Source organism: Mirounga angustirostris, unplaced genomic scaffold (assembly GCF_029215605.1).
Source record: "Mirounga angustirostris isolate CCGP_5_RB_7025 unplaced genomic scaffold, mMirAng1.0.hap1 SCAF_7, whole genome shotgun sequence".
NCBI lineage: Eukaryota > Metazoa > Chordata > Mammalia > Carnivora > Phocidae > Mirounga > Mirounga angustirostris.
The window spans coordinates 60,399,973-60,420,718 of record NW_026991715.1 but is presented as its reverse complement, the minus strand read 5'-3'; the positions used below and the strand labels follow the sequence as shown (position 1 = coordinate 60,420,718).

Sequence of the window (20,746 nt, the reverse complement as noted above, 5' to 3'; positions counted from 1 at the left end):
CTTGTTTTCACATGGTTTTCTTTTCCTCTCACATGAACACTGTCCCATGTTGTTGTAATTATGCTCTCAGCTGTCTGCCTTCACCCATACACTGTAAGTGCCATGTAGGCAGACTCTTTGCTTCTTGTTTATAATAGCATCTCTGGGGCTTACAGAGTGTTGGACACAGAGGAGCCGGTGAGTGAGTATTTGCTGAGTGAATGTCTTTGTGTAAGATGCAAAGATTTTATATAGTTATCTCTTGCACTGCTGAGTAAATCTCTCTTCTGTACACTCGCATTTTCATTGTGCTGAAGAAGAACCATGTTTGAATGCCAAATAATGATTTATTTATGTGTTTTTATTGGCATGATTGTCACAGGTGGTGGGATTCCATCAGCCTGGTAGTATCAGAATTGCCACAACTCCTGTGAGGGTCGATGAATTTAAATATCAGATGACGCGAGCCGGCTGGCATGCGACAGAACAGTACATTATTGGGCCTGAAAAAATTCAAGAGATGTTCCCTTTACTCAACATGAATAAGGTATTTATCTTCAGGGTATTTTCACCATTTGTGGACTTGAATTAGGATTAGAAAAAGTTACTTTAAGAAGTTTATTAAAGGTAGAAAAACTGCACACACATTTGGAATGGCAAAATCAGATGATTAATGCTGGAATCTGGGCATGTAACAAGGTGTACTATTATGTATGCTAAATGAAATATAAAAGCATAATGAAAAAAGCTTAGTTTTCCACCTGTGATGACTGAGGAGGCATTTTCAACACCTTTCTATTACTGTGTCCCCAGATCTAGGGGTTTCCATACATAAACTTCTGTTTGAGAACTGCAGATAAAATAATTATCTAGTATGATAAATATGCATATAGAAAGGCTGTCTTATTAAAACTTTTTACAAAATCAAATTTAGAAGGGCCACTCTATGTTGCTCCACAAATACCATTTAGCTCTTAACTGTACTTCCAACAGGCTCTATATCAGGTATTGATCTAGTTTTAACCAAATTTGGCTGAGAAAATCCACTTGGGAATTTAGTGTCTTTTTTTTTTTCTTTTTGGCTAGGCAATAATCCCATTCGGATAATAAGCATGACTAACACTATACAACACTACAGCGTAGATTTACGTACCAGGTACTATGCTAGGCCCTTTATATACATAATTCTATTTAATTTTCACAATAATATTATACAATATATATTATTGCTACACAGGAAATTACAGGTTAGATAGTTTACATAATGGACTCAGGCTCATCCGCTAGAAAGAGATGGAGCAGAGACTTGAAGCCAGACTCCATTGTGCACATTACTCAAGTACGCCACCAGATGGCGCTGGTGAGAGAAGCAGGGGCTTACGTTCCTCCCTAGGACCTGAACTGAACTGGGGAGGCACCTTGTATCATTGATCTGGGCGCTGGGGTTGTTTGCCCTCGTGAGTCTATAGGCTGCTGGCCTTCTCTTCTCTGTAGTTCTGTGTGTGTGGTTGCAGACTTGAGTTGCATTGTCTGCACTGAAATTCCATCACTGTAAGGTTATGCTTATTATCTGTTTATATGTCACTCTTGGAATGCTTTGCTGGAAGTTCTCACCATCAGAGTTTTCTCAAAGGTATTAGGCAATGGAAATATGTGGAAAGAGTAGTCTCTGGATCTGGGGGCAGGGTGCCAAATCAAATAGATACTGGATTACTGCAATGAGGACATATCCATTATAAAATACCAACATGACATTTGGAAGTCTACAGTAATATGAATTCCATTAAAATCAAAACAAGTCTCGGGGCGCCTGGGTGGCTCAGTCGTTAAGCGTCTGCCTTCGGCTCAGGTCATGATCCCAGGGTCCTGGGATCGAGCCCTGCATCGGGCTCCCTGCCCCGCGGGAAGCCTGTTTCTCCCTCTCCCACTTCCCCTGCTTGTGTTCCTGCTCTCGCTATCTCTCTCTGTCAAAGAAATAAATTTTAAAAATCTTAAAAAAAAAAAAATCAAAACAAGTCTCTTGCACTAAAACTATAACAAGAGATTGGATTAGTAATCAAAAGTTGCCCACAAAGAAAAGACTGGGCCCAGGTGGCTTCACTGGTAAATTCTACCAGACATTTAAAGAAGAATTAACACTAATCCTTCACAAACTTTTCCAAAAATAGAACACTTCCCAACTCATTCTATGAGGCCAGTATTGCCCTGATACCAAAACCAGACAAAGACATCACAAGAAAAGAGAGACAGGTATCCCTTGTGAATATTGGTGCAAAAATCCTTAACTAGCAAACTGAATTTAGCAACATATAAAAAGGATAATGCAGTATGACCAAGTGGAATTTATGCCAGGAATGCAGGGTTGATTTAACATCTGAAAATCTGGGGCGCCTAGGTGGCTCACTCAGTTAAGCATCTGCTTTCGGCTCAGGTCATGATCCCGGGGTGCTGGGATCGAGCCCCGAGTCTGGCTCCCTGCTCAGCAGAGTCTGCTTCTCCCTCTGCTTGTGCTCTTTCTGTCTCTCTCTCTCTCTTTGACAAATAAATAAAATCTTAAAAAAATAACATCTGAAAATCAATCAGTTTAATGTGCCACATTAATAGAATGAATAAAGGACAAAAACACATGATCATTTCAATAGATGCAGAAAAGACATTTGACAAAAGCTCCTTGTTCATATTGGGTGCTCAGTAGATTTCTATTGAATAAATGAGACCTAACTATAATACTGCACAGTGTTCCCTCTATCAACTTGGTTCATCAGACTGTCATTCTTCTTTGTTTCCCCATGGTACCTAGCGTGAAATCCTAGTGCAACATCGGTATTCAAGCATTAGTTGTTGAATGACTAAGTCAAGTATACATTTTCCTGACACCTGTATACACTTAACATGTGAACTTGTTAATAGTACTGAACAATGAAATATAAATAATTGATCAATTAGTATTAGACTGACTGCAAATGTCAGAAACCAAAATGATAATGCTTAAACACGATAGAAGTTTCTCTTTCCTTTAGGCAGTCCAGGATTTGAATGGTGGCTATTTTCCATGAAGATTTCAGGAACCCAGTTGCCTTCTAGATCATTGCTCTGTCATTCCTAGGGTGTGCCTCCTCTGTCCTTATTCCAAGACGGCAGCAGCTAGAGCTCTGGCTGGCCATCATGTCTGCATTCCAGACAATAGGAGGGAGGAAGGACAAAGAAGGGACAATGGGCACATGCCAGTGGTTTTGTTTTCTTTTGTTTTTTAAGTAGGCTTCACACCCAGTGTGGAGTCCAACTTGGGGCTTGAACTCAAGACCCTGAGATCAAGACCTCAGCTGAGATCAAGAGTCAGACACTTAACTGACTGAACCACCCAGGTGCCCCATGCCAATTGTTTTTAAAAAACTATTCATGAAAGCTGCCACATGACACTTTCATTTGTATTTCACTGACCAAAACTTAGTAATACTTCTACCTACCAGTTGGAACTTATAACTGCCAACTATTGGAAATTGTTCCTAGTGGCTATATGTCTAAATAAACATTCAGTTTCCATTGCTATGGGGGGCAGGGGAGAGAATGGATGTTGGAGACAATTGCAAGCCTCTGTCAAATAGGGTGTCTTCTTAACACTCAGTGTGAGTCCTGCCTCTGCCTGAGCTTTGATCAAGGAAAAAGAAGTACAGACTGATCAATCTGATGCCGTGATGCACTTTTAAAGTCCAGTTTTACTAAACATTTCCTGGCAGATATAGTTACACTGAATAATGGGTATGTTTTGTTTAAATATTGACTCTTTTATGATTAATTTAGATTTTAGCTGGACTATATAATCCTGGAGATGGTCACATTGATCCTTACTCTCTAACTATGGCCCTAGCTGCTGGGGCTAGGAAATATGGTGCCCTTTTAAAATATCCCGCCCCGGTGACTTCTCTGAAACCCAGGTCAGATGGAACATGGGATGTTGAAACGCCAGAGGGATCTATGAGAGCGAAAAGAATTGTGAATACTGCAGGTAAGCATCATATATACAAATATGATGTGTGTGTGTACGTATATATATGTATATATATATATATTTAAATTAGTGGGTTTTTTCGGGGCGCCTGGGTGGCTCAGTTGTTAAGCGTCTGCCTTCGGCTCAGGTCATGATCCCAAGGTCCTGGGATCGAGCCCCGCATCAGGCTGCCTGCTTCTCCCTCTCCCACTCCCGCTGCTTGTGCTCCTGCTCTCGCTGTCTTTGTCTCTGTCAAATAAATAAATAAAATATTTTAAATAAATAAATAAATAAATTAGTGGGTTTTTTCAAGTGGCAAAGATATAAGACATGTGGCCATAGAGTAATGTTTTATACTAGGCACATTGTTGGGAAACACTGTAATGTTCCCAAGATGAGCATTTTGTCTGTTTCTAAGCTCCATCACTTTGCTTTTGGCGTGTGATGCCACTCTTCCCTTGTTTACACACACAGAAAGTTGGTGTTCTTCTCCATCCTGTTTTCTTCTACTCCAGATCATGTTTTGTTCATGATGCTGCTTTTTCCCTTCTACGTTCACTCTTTCTTTATACTAATAAAGTCTAATGTGCAAATTTGTGAGCATCCTTTTTGTTCTCAGTTTGCTTTTGGGGGAAGATCTAATCATTTGTGTTCTCTCTCATCCATTTCTGATTGGTTGACTCCAGTCAAAAAATGTTTAACCCTGGGGTGCCTGGCTGGTTCAGTTGGTTAAGCGTCTGCCTTCGGCTCAGGTCATGATCCCAGGGTCCTGGGATCAAGCCCCTCATCGGGGCCCTGCTCAATAGGAAGTCTGCTTCTCCCTCTGCCCCTCCCCCTGCTCATGCTCTCTTGCATGCATGTGCTCTTTCTCTCAAATAAATAAGATCTTAAAAAATATATATGTTTAACCCTTTTCCTTTTAGAACATTATTAAATATATTTCATAACCCTTTTTTTTTTAATGTTGCTCTGTTACAACTTAGACTCAGAGTAGTGAAGTCAAAAGGGATATTTGAGATAATCTAACAAGCCACTCATTTTCCACTGTGGAGACCAAGGTCCGGAAAGGTCATGTTAGTCGGCAAAGCGACACAGTTATATTGGAACCAGGACTTGGACCTGGGTCTTTTGACTCCTGAGTTAATACACTTTCTAACAGGTCATTTACCTGTGAAGTCATTTTCAACTGTCACACATACAGAAGTGAGTTCTTGTGCAAATGAAAATGCTTATGCAGTCTAAACTGGGCTAATAATTTGTATTTACCTGTGGTTCATAGTGGTTAATTTAAAACCTAAAGTAAGCAGGAGGCAGTAGCTGATTTTCTTGTGGTCTGCTCTTTGAGTCATTGCTCAAATTATAAAATGAAAACAATCATTATTTATCAAGTCAAATGATATGCCCTGAGGACAGGTCAGAAACAGGGACCCTTAAGTTCTTTCCTCTAAATTGTAACTTTTGATCGATGTTATCTTTTTTTTTTTTAACAAAACACTCAGTGGTTCTAGAAAAGTCATGTCTTCAATATTTAAGAGTTTAAAATAGTATTTCTGAATTATTCTAATCCATGCCCCCCATTGGAAAAGCATAAAAATCTCATGCTTTCTTCAATATCATTTGAAATTCACAGTAATGTAAAAGGACTAAAAAATAAAAGCAAAGGCATAAAACATTGCTTTGTTTTTGAGCCTCACCCTTCACCCCCCCAATCTCTATCTGAGACCACCCACCTATTACCATCCGTAGTGACCACTGATCTAAATTCTGTTAGAAGATCTAAGATTAATCATTCATCTTTTTTTCCCCATATAGTAAGGACTCTTTCTAATCTTGCAACTTTATGGTCTCACAGATTTATTACCTAAATACATTGGACCGTTTTTAGAGTGATAGCAAACTAAACAAACTAAACAAACACACTCTGACCTCCATACCAGCACCCCGGCAGACATCGCTAATTGATCACTGCACTCATCTCTGACGGGCTTGGGCATGCTCCACTATTTCTCTCAACATAGTGTGTCAGCCAACCACTCCCAACTGATACTTAGAGAAATCATGTAGAAGAACTTATTTAACACATTTATTTATCATTTTCCGAAAATGGTAAGCTTTGATTTACGTAATTCATTACTGCTGTAATAAATTTTTTCTTTACTGTGAGGAATAAGGAATCACTGAATAATTCTCAAGGAGATCTCACCTAAACAGTAAGTTACCAGATGAAGTTGTCTATGCAGCTATGAAATCTTGTGGTGTGATTGGAGGAGGGGAGGGCAATGGCAGGAGGTCCTGGAAAATGGCGCTGGCCTGGGAAAACAAATCCTGGGAATTAGGTTGATGGTGTGGCCCTGCATTTGCCACTATGTGGAACCGAATTCCTGGGATTGTTCTCCAGGATGTCCTTCTTTGTCCTTTGCTCCTGGAGGTTTTTTTTTTTTTTTGGGGGGGGGGTGCAGAATGGTGGTTTATTAAAGCATGGGGACAGAACCCATGGGCAGAAAGAGCTGCTGCCCCGGGGTTGTGAGCAGTGGCTGATTATATACTATGGGGTTGGGGGAGGTAAGGAAAAAGGGAGGTTTCCAAAAGAACTTTCATATGCTAAAGAAGACTCACAGGATACTGGAGGCCTTGCCATTGTCAAGTTAAGGTTGTTACCCCTCTAGTAAGGCATTAACATGGAGATAGCGGGGAACTTCCTGGAGGAACATTACACTCTGCCCACTTCAAGTATCTGTCGATGGGCTGCAGGTTATAAAGTCTTTAACTGTATCTACATTTCCTTCTGGAAGCTAGGTTATTGATGATAGTATCGAATGCTTTGTTCTTGTAGATTGCTAAGACATTTGTAAACTGAGGGAGACTTTGTAAATTAGTTTTTCCTTTAGGGCAGGCTCCTGGAGCTTTTTGCCTAGCCGCATCTACTCCCTTTCCCATCCTCGGTTCTTGGTAATCCAGGCAGCTCCTTCTTGAAAACTATGTGAAGAACTATGCTGTCTCAATGTTCAATTCTTTATCTCATTCAGATCATATCTCTGGCCCATAATCTTGTTTTTTTCTTTTCTTCCTCCATCTCTTCTCTTCTACTGGGTAGAAGTTACTAGAGGAAATCTGATTGCATATTTGTAGTCTGTGGTAGGTGTAGAGAGGTGTGTATTTAATTATTTGTAGGTCTGTTTTCAAAATAAGTTTATTTAAAGTATAAAAGCTCCCTAAAAGGTAAGCCTCAGTAACTGAGGGCAAAGATATGGGCATGCCTGCTTCTAGAATTGAAGCTAACAGAGATCAAATTTATGAATAAAGCAACCATCAGCGGAAGGCACTGTGCTAACATGATTTGAGAATGCGCGGCTGGTGGAATGTATCCCAGAGTTACTCAGTGAGACCAGGATGTCTCACAAATTCAGACAAGGCCTTCAGACCAGCTCTGAAATCTAATTAAAGTAATCAGGATGTAGACTTGGAAATGTGACCCCAATGGAAAGATATAAATACCACTATTATCTACTCAATTGTACCATAACCTGCTAGGAGTTTCTTTATATGAAGTCGTAACAGAAGGCAGCTGAGTCTTCAGGATATTCATGAAAAGGAAAGTCTAAAAGTGAAAAAATGTGTGTTTGCCGAAATGTCTCCAGCACAGTCCAGGGCAGTGGGGCTCTGCGGCCTGGAACCACATGTATTGCCAACCCTGTGACCTGGGCAAATTACTCCTTTGTAAAATGGAGATAATAGTGCCTATCTCAAAAAGTTGTTATGATCAGTAAATGAGCTAATAATGTAGAGCACACAGAACAGAACCAGTACCGCATAATAAAAAATTACTAAAAAAATTAAGTGTAGGGCGCCTGGGTGGCTCAGTTGGTTAAGCGACTGCCTTTGGCTCAGGTCATGATCCTGGAGTCCCGGGATCGAGTCCCGCATCGGGCTCCCTGCTCGGCAGGGAGTCTGCTTCTCCCTCTGACCCTCCCCCCTCTCATGTGTCTCATGTGCTCTCTCTCTCTCTCTCATTCTGTCTCAAATAAATAAATAAAATCTTGGGCACCTGGGTGGCTCAGTTGGTTAAGCAACTGCCTTCGGCTCAGGTCATGATCCTGGAGTCCTGGGATCGAGTCCCGCATCGGGCTCCCTGCTCACGGGGGGAGTCTGCTTCTCCCTCTGACTCTCCCCCCTCTCATGCTCTATCACTATCTCTCTCAATAAATAAATAAATAAATGTTTTTTTTAAAATTAAGTGTAATAATTATGATTATAATTATTTCTTTGCAAGCCTTATCTGCACCCTCTCCCCCCGCCCCCCATCCCGGGGAGACTAGCATCAGTTTACTATAACCTCTTGGTACAGGCTTTAAGATTACCCACCTCCTTTCACTTGCTCTTTGGTCATACAGCACCCATTCTGCTGGGACATTTGGTTCTCAAGCTAATGGGCATAAGAATCACCATAGGCCGCTTCCCAGGCTTCAGAAAGATTCTAACTGAAGTGGTCTGATTGGGGTCTCTCAGCTGTATTTTATTTTTTTTAAAGATTTCATTTATTCGACAGAGACACAGCGAGAGAGGGAACACAAGCGGGGGGGTGGGAGAGGGAGAAGCAGGCTTCCCGCCGAGCAGGGAGCCCGATGTGGGGCTCGATCCCAGGACCCTGGGATCATGACCCGAGCCGAAGGCAGACGCTTAACGGCTGAGCCACCCGAGCGCCCCTGAGCTGTATTTTAAATAGATACTCCAGGTGCTGTGTTGTCTGCTCCAGATAGTCTGTAAAACATCTTTCGAGAAACACTACTACGTAGATGTTCCTACAGGAGCGAGAATGTAGTAACCTTATTCTTGAGCAAGCAGAGCTGAAAACCAGTTTCAGACACTCCTAGCATCTTGGGATGAAATAGACTACCTTGCCTTTGCTACCTGAAACTTTTAAAATTTGCTTCATGGGCACCTTGGTGGCTCAGTCGATTAAGCTTCTGCCTTAGGCTCAGGTCCTGATCCCAGCGTCCTGGGATCAAGCCCCACATCGGGCTCCCTGCTCTGCAGGAAGCCTGCTTCTCCCTCTCCCACTCCTCCTGCTTGTGTTCCCTCTCTCTCTGTGTCTCTCTCTCTGTCAAATAAATAAATAAAATCTTAAAAAAAAATTAAAATAAATTTTAAAAAATTTGCTTCATTCTACCCACCTAATGTGTAGCTCAGTGGCATGAACAGAAGCTCTTTATTATGATGTAAGCTTTTTCTCTGCATGGTGAAGAATGTTTCTCTTGACCTCATTTCTAATTGACTCATTAAGCTTTGTAAACTTTACTTAAGAATTTTCCTAACATGGGGCGCCTGGGTGGCTCAGTTGGTTAAGCAACTGCCTTCGGCTCAGGTCATGATCCTGGAGTCCCTGGATCGAGTCCCACATCGGGCTCCCTGCTCGGCGAGGAGCCTGCTTCTCTCTCTAACCCTCCCCCCTCTCATGTACTCTCTCTCTCTCTCATTCTCGCTCTCTCAAATAAATAAATAAATCTTTAAAAAAAAAAAAAAGAATTTTCCTAACATGGTAAATCAGAAATAGGATTGGATCATGCCAACATGAAGCCCAGGGTTCAGCCAAAAAAGAATTGCTTAATTTTGCCTGATACTCTGCATTGAAGAATGTCACTGTATAAATCATCCTTGTCACCGTATAAACCATCTTATACAAGGAAACTTGTCCATGAACCTTCACTCTTCATTTTAAGTCCATTTAATTAATCATTGCATTTTTTTTTAAAAAATGGAAGGCATTTCCAATAACATTGTTACTGACTCTTCACTTGTTTCTCAGGTCATAATGGTAGATTTTAGTGATTTTTTCCATATTTGTCTCTCTTACCTTTGAACTTGGTGGGTGGGTGACGTAGCAAGAGTTGAAGTGTAATTCTGCCAGATTTAGGTTAACTTCCTTGACATATAGAGGAAGAAAATGCCAACAAACACCACCACCATAGGGTAAAACAGCATAGAGCTTGTTATGGAGTTTGAAATCATATAGCTCTAGAATATTTATGTATATGTTCTCTCTGTATTTTAATGATCAAGTGCATTAATAAGCAAGCAATTAGACTCAGAAATTCAAAAATATGTTTGAATAGGACAGAATTTATTTTCTTCATTTTATGTTTTTAATTGAAACAAGTGTATTGAGGATACTATAGTGGTTTGAATTGCCAGGCTAAATATTTTGTTTTCTCATATTTTAAATCTGCTGTAGTTGCATGTAACTAGAATATATGGCTTTCCTATATTTTCCTACAAAGTTCTGACATTGGCAATTCACATCTTCCTACTAACAAAAATAAATTAAATCTGTAAGTTATTAAAAAACCAGCAAGAGACTCTAATGCCCACAGGTATGATTTTTGGTTTGCAAATAGACATCCATTTCTGGGACTATTAAACAAGTACGGCCAGTTTAGCCATTAGGCCAGAACAAAAAAACAGAACACAGGATGATGTTTAGATAGTTAAATAGAAATAAATTTGGACACATAAGAGTACATAGTCTGGGTTCCCAGACTGATTCATAATTGATAATTCTGTATCTAGCTCTGAACCTCATAATGACAGAGGCTCCAGAACCTCTTATTAGATTCCTAAAAAAGCAGAAGCAGAAATGGTTAAAAATTAAGAGTGCAACCTCTGAAGAAATAACTTGAATAAGATGCTCTAATCATTTGAATGATTACTCAAAATTATTATGAAGCAAACAACCAAATAGAACCTCTTCCCCCCTAATATGGGTCAGGTGACACCACTTCCATGCCATATAACCATTCTAGATTCTGAAATACCTTTATGCAAGTAAAGGTGTCTTAGATTTTCAAAATAAAGTCTTTCCGTAGCAAGAAAACCAATAAAGTGTGATGATTCCAGGGTCTCCCGGTCTTGGTTCCAAGGTCTCTGGACTTTAGCTCCACATCTGTATACTGAAGAGTCACCTGGGGGGAGAATCAAGTGTACTTTCAGCCACAGTTTGACTCCTTCTTCTGCAAAGGTAAAAATAACATTCACTGCCACCAGTAAGACGTTCCCAGCACACATTGTGAAGTGAGATACATTCTCATACAGGAAGTCCCACCTACTTAGGCGCCCTTTGCTCTTTGCTGTGACTCTTTTTCCCTCCTGCTCTGGACTCCTGGTTCCTTCATGCCCTTTGCAGGAAAGGATCTTACAAATGTATTCTAACTAAACTTTTACAGTAACAGATAAAACTTACTGTGCTCTCTCTCCCAAAGTATATACGTTTTCAAATTTTTTTAAAAGATTTTATTTATTTATTTGACAGAGAGAGACATAGCAAGAGAGGGAACACAAGCAGGGGGAGTGGGAGAGGGAGAAGCAGGCTTCCCGCGGAGCAAGGAGCCCGATGCGGGGCTCCATCCCAGGACCCTGGGATCGTGACCTGAGCCGAAGGCAGATGCTTAGGGACTGAGCCACCCAGGCGCCCCTATACGTTTTCAAATTTTAAGTTAACAGCACAATTTTGTATTTGTAGAATCTTAGGTATCAGTAACTTGGGGAGAGGAGGGCCTGGGGGATGGAGGGACTGACTTTCAGGGCTCTCTTATGCATAATTATTATGTGGATCACACAGGGCCCCTTATTGCTTGATCAACTGTCTTTCAGGAATAGGGTCAGTCCATTACTGTCTTTCTTATCATCATTTGTACATTTTATGTATTTGGGTTGTTTATTTTTCCCTTCAAGTAAATTTGTTTTTGTTGTTGTTTTCCTGCCTTTTTCTGCTTATGGACAAAATGCTTTTTCAGGAATGGAGTTCCCTTAGATTATAGATATCTTTCAAACGCTGGGGCAGGGTAGAATACAGTCTTCTCTTCCCCCACTCAGTTTTGCAATGACAAAAAATTTAAAGTCGTTATGACATTCTTTTGACTTTGCCATGAGTACTAAAGTCTTCTAAATATTTTATTTTAAAATAAATTGCCATTTTAATGTCAGATGTGGTATGTTTTCATATGTGTAACATTTTAAAATGTTTTTTTTTCTTTAAGGATTTTGGGCTCGTGAAGTAGGTAAGATGGTGGGACTAGAACATCCTCTCATTCCGGTCCAGCATCAATATGTTGTTACATCGACTATACCTGAAGTGAAAGCTTTGAAACGGGAACTCCCGGTGCTCCGTGACCTGGAAGGATCCTATTATCTCCGACAGGAAAGGGATGGGCTTTTGTTTGGTCCATACGAAAGTCAGGAGAAAATGAAAGTGCAGGACACATGGGTCACCAATGGAGTCCCTCCAGGTGGGTTCCATAAACGCAAGCGTGTGCAGGTCAGGCACATGTGTTTTGTCTTTTCTGTGGCTGGGGGCTGGCTGTAGATTCAGATGACACCATAATATGAGACTACCGGATACCTGGACTGTGGAGGTGAGCAGTTTGAGGTAAGCTCTGTTCTCATGTCCCTTCGAACAATCACAGCAGAAGTAAGGAAAGAGAAAAGAGGCAGTTGATGATGGAGAAGCTGAAGAAACATATCTTCTGCTGGTTTGGAAGGCTTCAGGTTATTTTTGCCTGCCCACACCAACCTCCTGCCTCTCACTTTTTCCTTAATCCCCTACCTGTTTGGTCTAGTTTTCAGATTTGGATATGGCTGCTATTGTGTTTTGACAGTTGGAAACAGGACAGGTGTCAGAGACAGGATATCCAGGCTGCTAAGTATGAAAGCCTCAGAGTGCATCACAGAGCAGGATAGGTTGGCCTGCAAACTGAGGCCTTCCCCTACTACGTAAATGGATTAGAAGAGCCCTATGCTAAAGCAGGAGGAACCATAGTTTCTCTTTCCAGTTCTGTAAGGGAGATGGATCTGTTTTTGTTTTTCATGAAACATTTCCACAAGCTAGATTAGAGATAGGTGGTTACATAAGGAGGTAAACAATTAAAACAATCTATAGAAAGTGCTAAAATGTCATTGGGACACTGAAATAAGGGATATAAAGAAATGGAGGAAATTGTACTTTCTAGAATTATACTTTTGGTAATTATCCTTGGGATAGGGAATGAACCTCTCTCCTGCTCCTCAATCCACCTATGCCCATGTGACAACAGATGATCACTCAGTTGCCTTCCACAGAAGTTCGGCCAGCTCCAGCTAGCTGAGGGCTTTTGTCTTGTGGTGTGGGCTCTGCACATTTGGGCCTGTGTGGAATAGCTCCCGATCTCAGAGGGAGGGCTGATCGCCACCTGAGAGCCTTCCTTTCTGCTCTTCCCTCATGCTGGCAGCCTCTCTTCCAAATAAATGTTGAACAAATATTTAAATAATTGCAGTTGGAGGGAGAGCTGGCCCTGGGTGCATGCATGTCCTGGTCCAAGCCTAGTGGTCTGCGGGCCTCCATGCAACCAACCCAGCACGCAGTTCACAGGAGAACAGGAGCTGGCTGCCTGCTGTGTGGGAAAGCTCCCAGTACTGGAGGAGAAGTTCTTTCAGAAGCTCCTCTGTGGCCCTGCCTTCAGTCACAGTACCTTTGAGGACTGAGAAAAAGATTGTGTTCCAAGACCCTGACTCTTTTCTCGAAATTCTAGCCCTCAGATACCTGGGGGAGCAGGCTTGAGGAAGGAGGCCTCCATGCCCTTCCTTCTCTGCTGAGAGCTGAAAGGCATCTGGAATCCATTATCCTAGATCCTGGAGTACTTTTCTGTTTATCCCCTGTGTCCTGACATGACTTTGTAAGCTTCCATTTGCCCTTACATGGGAAGATAGAATAGACTTTCATGGTGAAGGATAAAAGCTCTGTCTTGACAAACCAATAATTGTTGTTATTTTTTTTTTTAAATTATGATGGGATTAAATGTTGAAAACTATTAATATACCTAGATTTGAATTTATTACTAATGAAAAAGGTTAACTTTCATGATTTTATTGTTTCAACCAAAAATAACATTATTGTTCTCAGTAATGTGATGGGTACCTATCTGTTGATAGTGAATATGAAGTTTAGACTTAAAAAAAAAAAAGGAAGTACCTTCCTACAGACTACCTTTAAATTTCAGATTTAAGTCACTTCAGAGTACATGTCAGGGCAGCTGCAGCATCCTGACCACAATGGTATGTCCATGCAGGGTTTGGAAAGGAGCTCTTTGAGTCTGATCTTGACCGAATCATGGAACATGTTGAAGCTGCCATGGAAATGGTTCCAGTCTTGAAAAAGGCTGACATCATCAATATCGTCAATGGCCCTATCACCTATTCTCCTGACATTCTGCCTATGGTGGGGCCCCATCAGGGAGTCAGAAACTACTGGGTGGCTATAGGCTTTGGGTGAGTATCTCCATTTATTTATTTTTTATTTATTTTTTTAGTATCTCCATTTAATTCAACATTTATTACGGAGTTAAGTTTTTTTTTCTTTTTTTTAATGGAGTCAAGTATTTTATTTTATTTTATTATTTTTTTAAAGATTTTATTTATTTATTTGAGAGAGAGAGAATGAGAGAGAGGAGCACATGAGAGGGGGGAGGGTCAGAGGGAGAAGCAGACTCCCTGCTGAGCAGGGAGCCCCATGCGGGACTTGATCCAGGGACTCCAGGATCATGACCTGAGCCGAAGGCAGTCGCTTAACCGACTGAGCCACCCAGGCACCCCTGGAGTCAAGTATTTTAGATACGTCTTGTCTCATAATCTCAGGCCAAGATGGAAAATAGAGGAGGGGCAGAGAGTTTTCTTCCTTTCATGACCATTGAGATGTGAAGAATAAAATATTTCCTTTTTTTTTTTAAGATTTTATTTATTTATTTGAGAGAGAGAGGAGCACAAATGGGGGAAGGGCAGAGGGAGAAGGAGAAGCAGACTCACCTCTGAGCAGGGAGCCCAATGTTGGACTTGATCCCAAGACCCTGAGATCATGACCTGAGCCAAAGGCAGATGCTTAACCAACTGAGCCACCCAGGCACCCCGAGGAATAAAATATTTCAATTTTAAAATCCTTACTGTGGATTATTAATGGTTTAATCACTTGTATAGGTTTTAAAGCTTATCACACAGAAGGGTAATGATTTCCTGGAAACTTCTCTTTGCATATTTCCTGCCATTTCCATTATTCATGTGTCTTTTCATGCTGTATATGTTCAGGTTGGTCAATTTACCCCAATTTCACAAGGATGTTTTTCTAACACAATGTGACAAACATAATTCAAAATATCAAATGAATAACGTATCTGATGCATTTTTTACCATAATTCATGTTTGTCCAACATAATTTGTTTCTTTATGATTCTTCAGGTTGCTTACTATTTATGATTCCATTACCCATTTGATGTTTCATCTTTAATATTTGTCCCATTAATTTAATGAATATTAATGTCAAGCCCACTTTACCATCATATCAGAGCTTCTAATATTCTATTTTTCTTCCCCATTTTATTTGGCCATTTATTCAACTAATATTTAATGATTGCCAGCTCCGTGCCAGGTCTCTTGGTAGGCACTGGGCTACAGCTGAAGACAAGGCAGTGAGGTCTGTCCAGAGGCACAGGGCTCGTCGGGGTGCTGTCCTGACAATACAGTAGAGAAGCTGTGGTCTGAACCGAGGGAGCAGCAGGGGGTACTGAAAGATAGGAGATAAACTTATTTAGACTTGATGATTGATTGCATTAGGTCTTGAGGATGAGAAAAAAATAACAAATGGTGGCAAACTATCTAACTTGACCCCTGGTTGGATGCTGGGGCCATGGGGAGAGAAAAGCAGAAAAATAGTGAGTTTCATTTTTGAGAGTTTGGGTTTGAAGTGTTAAGTTTACATCTGTGTGACATCTAGAGGGAGAAAACCAGATGGAGATATAGGGCTGGAGGGCATAAAGTAACTGAGGGTTTAGGTAATCAGCTGCAGTGTGCATATGCAGGTATGTGCATGTAGGAGTGTTTCTCGTACATTACTTGAATATCTTCTTTGGAGGAATGCCTATTCATATCCTTTGCCCATTCAAAAAAAATGATTATTTGTTGGGGCTCCTGGATGGCACAGTCTGTTAAGCATCTGGCTCTTGGTTTTGGGGGGGTTGTGATCTCAGGGTCGTGAGATAGAGCCTGCATGGGGCTCTGTGGTCAGCGTGGAGTCTGCTTAAGACTCTCTCTCTCTCTCCCTCTGCTTGCCCCCCCCACACACATATGCTGTCTTTTTCAAATAAATAAATAAATCTTTAAAAAAAATTGTCTTTTTATTATTAAGTTGTAGGAGTTCTTTATGTATTCTAGATACAAGTCCTTTATCAGATACATGATTTGCAAATTTTTTCTCATTCTTTGGGTTGTCTTTTCACTTTCTTGATGGTGTCCACTGAAGCATGAAAGTTTTGAATATTGATGAAGTCTAGAGTGTGTATTTTTTCTTTTTTAGCATGTAGTTCTGGTGTCATATATAAGAAACCATTTTATAACCCAAGTTCATAAAGATTCATACCTATGTTTTCTTCTAAGAGTTTTATAGTTTTAACTCCTACATTTAAATCTTTGATCAATTTTGAGTTAATTTTTGTAAGTGGTGTGAAGTAGGGGTCCAACTTCATTCTTGTGTGCATAGCCAGTTATCTCAGCATCATTTATTGAAAAGACTGTTCTTTCCTCATTGAATCGCATTGGCTTCTGTGAAATCTTTTTTTCTGACACTACTTCTGATACCCACATCCAATTTTCTAATTCTCCTACACCAACTGAGTATCCAACAATTCAATTCAATTCTGATGCTGACTTCCAGAGTTAGTGCAGATCCCACTGGTTAAGGACAAAACTGTCTCCACTTCAGACACCAATTGCAAGTTCCAGGGATCACTGTACTTCTGACTGACTGACTATAAATGTGGGAGTTCCTACAACCCCCTTTTCAGGTTTGATAACTCACTAGAATGACTCACAGAAATCAGGAAAACACTTTCTTTTACCCATTTGTTATAAAGGATACAACTCAGTAACAGCCAAATGGAAGAGATACACGGGGTGAGGTATGAGGGGGAGGGGCAGTTTTCATGCCTTCTCTGGCACACCATATTTGTAGCACATCAATAAGCTCACCAACCTGAAGACTCTTGGAACTCTGCCCTTTAGGGTTTTTTATGGAGGTTTCATTACATAGGAATAATTGATTAAATCATTGACCATTGATGATTGACCTTTTTTTTTGATGATTGAATTTCTTGCGACCAGCCCTATCCTGAAGCTATTTAACCCCCCAAGTACCATCTCATTAGCATACAAAAGACTCTGAATTCCAGAGGTTATTAGGAGTTCTGTGCCAGGAAATGGAGACAAAGACCAAATATTTATTTTTTATTATACCATGACATCCTTGTCAAAAGTCAATTCACATTTATGTATGGGTTTATTTCTGGACTCCCAATTCTATTCCATTGATCTATAGGTCTATCTTCATGCCAGTACCACACTGCTTTGATGACTGTAGCTTTGTAGTAAGTTCTGAAATTAGGAAGTGTGAATCTTTGTTGTTTTTCAAGATTGTTTTGGCTATTTTGGGTCCCTTAAATTTTCATAAAATTTTTAGGATCAGTTTGTCAATTTTTGCAAAGAAGTCACCTAGGATTTTGATAGGTACTGCATTGAATCTGTAGATCAACTTGGAGAGTATTGCCATAACAATATTAAGTCCAATTCATGGACATGGGTTGCCTTTCCATTTATTTGGGTCTTTTAAAATTTCTTTCAACAATGATTTATAGTTTCCAGAGTATAAGTTTTATACCTCTTTTGCTAAATTTATTCCTAAATCTTTATTATTTTTGATTCTGCAATTGACTCAGTCATAGAATTTTTGATTTAGTCAACAACTATTTGTGGATCATTGGCCATGAGCCATGCTCTGAAAAAGCAGACAGTATCCCTAGCCTTATTATATTTGTACTTTAATGGAGCATCTATTAACTACTCGCCAAGGAAATTAGGAAGTTGCTTTCTTTAGGACACCAGTTACTGATTATCTAGAAATTGTATCTAATTGCATGGGGCTGATGTTGCATTCTTACTCTGATTGTTCTGGGTAATGTTCCCAGATTGTAGACATTGGGAGTTGGATAGGGAAGATGACAGGCGGGGGACGGGCAAAGTACCTTCCTCTCTTTGACAGATTTGGTCTGAACCAAAAAGGACTTCTTGTTATCTAAAAGTTGAGATTGCTAGGATTTTTTTTTATGTAATATGGAATGCTCACATTGGCTGCCCCTCCTGGCTTACATCTGTGATCATTCCCTGTTTCTGGAGGCCAGTGGTTTTCATACCTGGTTGAGCAGCAGAATCATCCTATGGACATGTTAAAAAAGAATCTCAACCTTGTGATTAGTCACTTGAGTGTGTTTCATCCTCCTTTACATCCTATCTGTGAAATTCCTATTTGTCAGGAGAACCCATGAAGTCGTGTTGAATCAGAAAACCAGGGATCCCAAAAGATTTTATGCAGATCCAGGGATCTGCATTTCAATGTTGTCTGTTACTCTGGTACAACCATTCCAGAGAATTTGGGGAATATGCAAACTGTCTACATAAATGCCAGTGTTCTTTTACCTTACTCACAGATTATCCTCAGTCAAGGCTGTTTTACTTTTGTTTTGTCACAATTCTTTTTTTTTTTTTAATATTTTATTTATTTATTTGAGAGAGAGAATGAGATAGAGAGAGCATGAGAGGGGGGAGGGTCAGAGGGAGAAGCAGACTCCCTGCTGAGCAGGGAGCCCGATGCAGGACTAGATCCAGGGACTCCAGGATCATGACCTGAGCTGAAGGCAGTCGCTTAACCAACTGAGCCACCCAGGCGCCCCAGTTTTGTCACAATTCTAACAAGGTTTTCTGCTTCTAGGTAACTGACACCATGCCCCCAAAATGTTGAATTGATTGTATTGAAATGAATCTAGTTTTCTTGGCTTAGAACAGATTATAAACAGCAAATTAGAGGAGGGGAGAGTGCTATAAGACGTAACATCTGACAGTGTAACAGAGCTGTCATACAAAGCAGACACAAACACTCAAAAAGCACAGGAGCTGGGCCATTTAGAAGAAATGGGCTGTGCAGATTAATGCCAGCATCAGAAGAACCCAACTCTCCTTTCCTCATCTAGTTCCCTTCCACTTCCCCTTCAGACGTTAGTTCCTTATGAAAATCTTATCAACTGGGCACAGGCATACTCTGTTGTTGGTTATACAATGACCCAACAGCCACCATGTATTGCTTGCCTGCTCTGTGCTTTTCAATGCCATGTCAATGAATTAATTCTCTCTTGCTCCATGCTTACGTTTAGCTCCTAAGCCAGGGGCTCTCAGTAGATGTTTCAGAATACTCAGTTGTGTGGCATTTTACATATAACTTGTTAACGGGTAGAGAGCTGAAGTTTGCAAAGGATTTACCTATAGAAAATAAATTAGACTTGATTCAGGATTATCCTCAATGAACAGCGCTCTGCCCCGTTTATTAGCTCATACACATTGTTCAAAGGGAAAGAACATAATGGTGTGGCAGTGAGACCAAAGGAAACACAGCACAGCCCTGGCTTTGCCCAAAGAGTCTGTCAAGAATGTGACTACTGTCTGTCACGTGTGTCTTGGCTGAAAAAAAAATTGAGAACCAGTGAAGAAATAAAGTCCAATAATAAGGAGTGTACCCTGGGGTCAGATGACTGAGTCTGGGTCCTGAATCTGCTCTTTATTAATGTGTGACCTTATTTAACCTCTATGTGGGGGCTGGTTTTCCCATTGGTGAAATAAAATTATTAAAGAATAAATCAGCATCTAACAGTACATGTTAGATGGAAACAATACCTGGCAAAGAGCAAGTGTTAAATAAATGTCAATAAAACTTTACACAATTTCAGGTCTTATAACAACATCTCTAGCAATCAAAAATGACGGCTTTTGTATATCATAGATGGACCTGGATGAGTGAATTTGGGGGGGGGGGGTCTGTGAAAAAGTGTTTACAATACGCAATGAAATAGTTTGTCTTTGACAATATTATTACATATGAAGAATACAAAATGCAAGTATGGATGCCCCCCAAGCAACACCACTGGATGAGTGAATTTTAAGCATATATTTAATCATTTTTATTGCCTTCTTGAAACTTAGTGAAATTGTTTATGGGTGATTTGGATGACCCATGTCACTTTTTTAAATGATTCAGAGAAGTATAAATTATTGCCGTCTTACTCTACTTGAGAAATATCCTCATAACAACTTCAGTCATTCTTTTTTTTTTTTTAAAGATTTTATTTATTTGAGAGAGAGAAAGCATGAGAGAGCACAAGTGGTGGAGAGGGAGAAGCAGGCTGCCCATTAAGTAAGGAGCCCAATGTGGGGCTGGATCCCAGGACCCCGGGATCATGACCTGAGCCAAAGGCAGACACTTAACCGTCTGAGCCACCCAGGCGCTCCAGTCATTCATTTTTATAAAATAGCCAAACTGGTATCTTGTGGGGAAAGTTAGTCAACATTTATAGTCTTTGCTAAGGTTCTCCCAAGCTCTCAGAGTGATTCTGGCTGTTAGAATCCATTTGGGATACTGGAATTTCTGGTATTTTGAGGTCTGCTCATGTAGCTCCTTTTCTTGGTCATCCACCCATGACTTTCCGCTCATCCAATTACTCAGATGCTTCTCTTGACCTAAACCACAGATAAACCTACAGGAAAGTCCTTCATTACTAGAGTGAGTGGGTAGAACTGCATGCAGCCAGTGTAAAACTGTGATTCCTTCATCTCAGATCCAATTATCTGCCACAGTCATGTTCTTAGTTTTAAAGCATCATCATATAGAAA

General features: G+C 40.4%; 1 protein-coding gene across 2 annotated transcripts in view; it reads left to right on the top strand.

Moving 5' to 3' along the window:
• The window catches only part of DMGDH (dimethylglycine dehydrogenase), a 70,120-nt gene that overhangs the window by 11,732 nt on the left and 37,642 nt on the right, over window positions 1-20,746 (top strand). For both annotated transcript variants that reach the window (XM_045897128.3, XM_045897120.3), the window contains exons 4-7: window positions 362-526; window positions 3,781-3,985; window positions 11,998-12,246; window positions 14,062-14,260. In XM_045897128.3, the coding sequence (XP_045753084.1) occupies window positions 362-526; window positions 3,781-3,985; window positions 11,998-12,246; window positions 14,062-14,260 (818 nt within the window). The remainder of the gene's footprint in view (window positions 1-361; window positions 527-3,780; window positions 3,986-11,997; window positions 12,247-14,061; window positions 14,261-20,746) is intronic.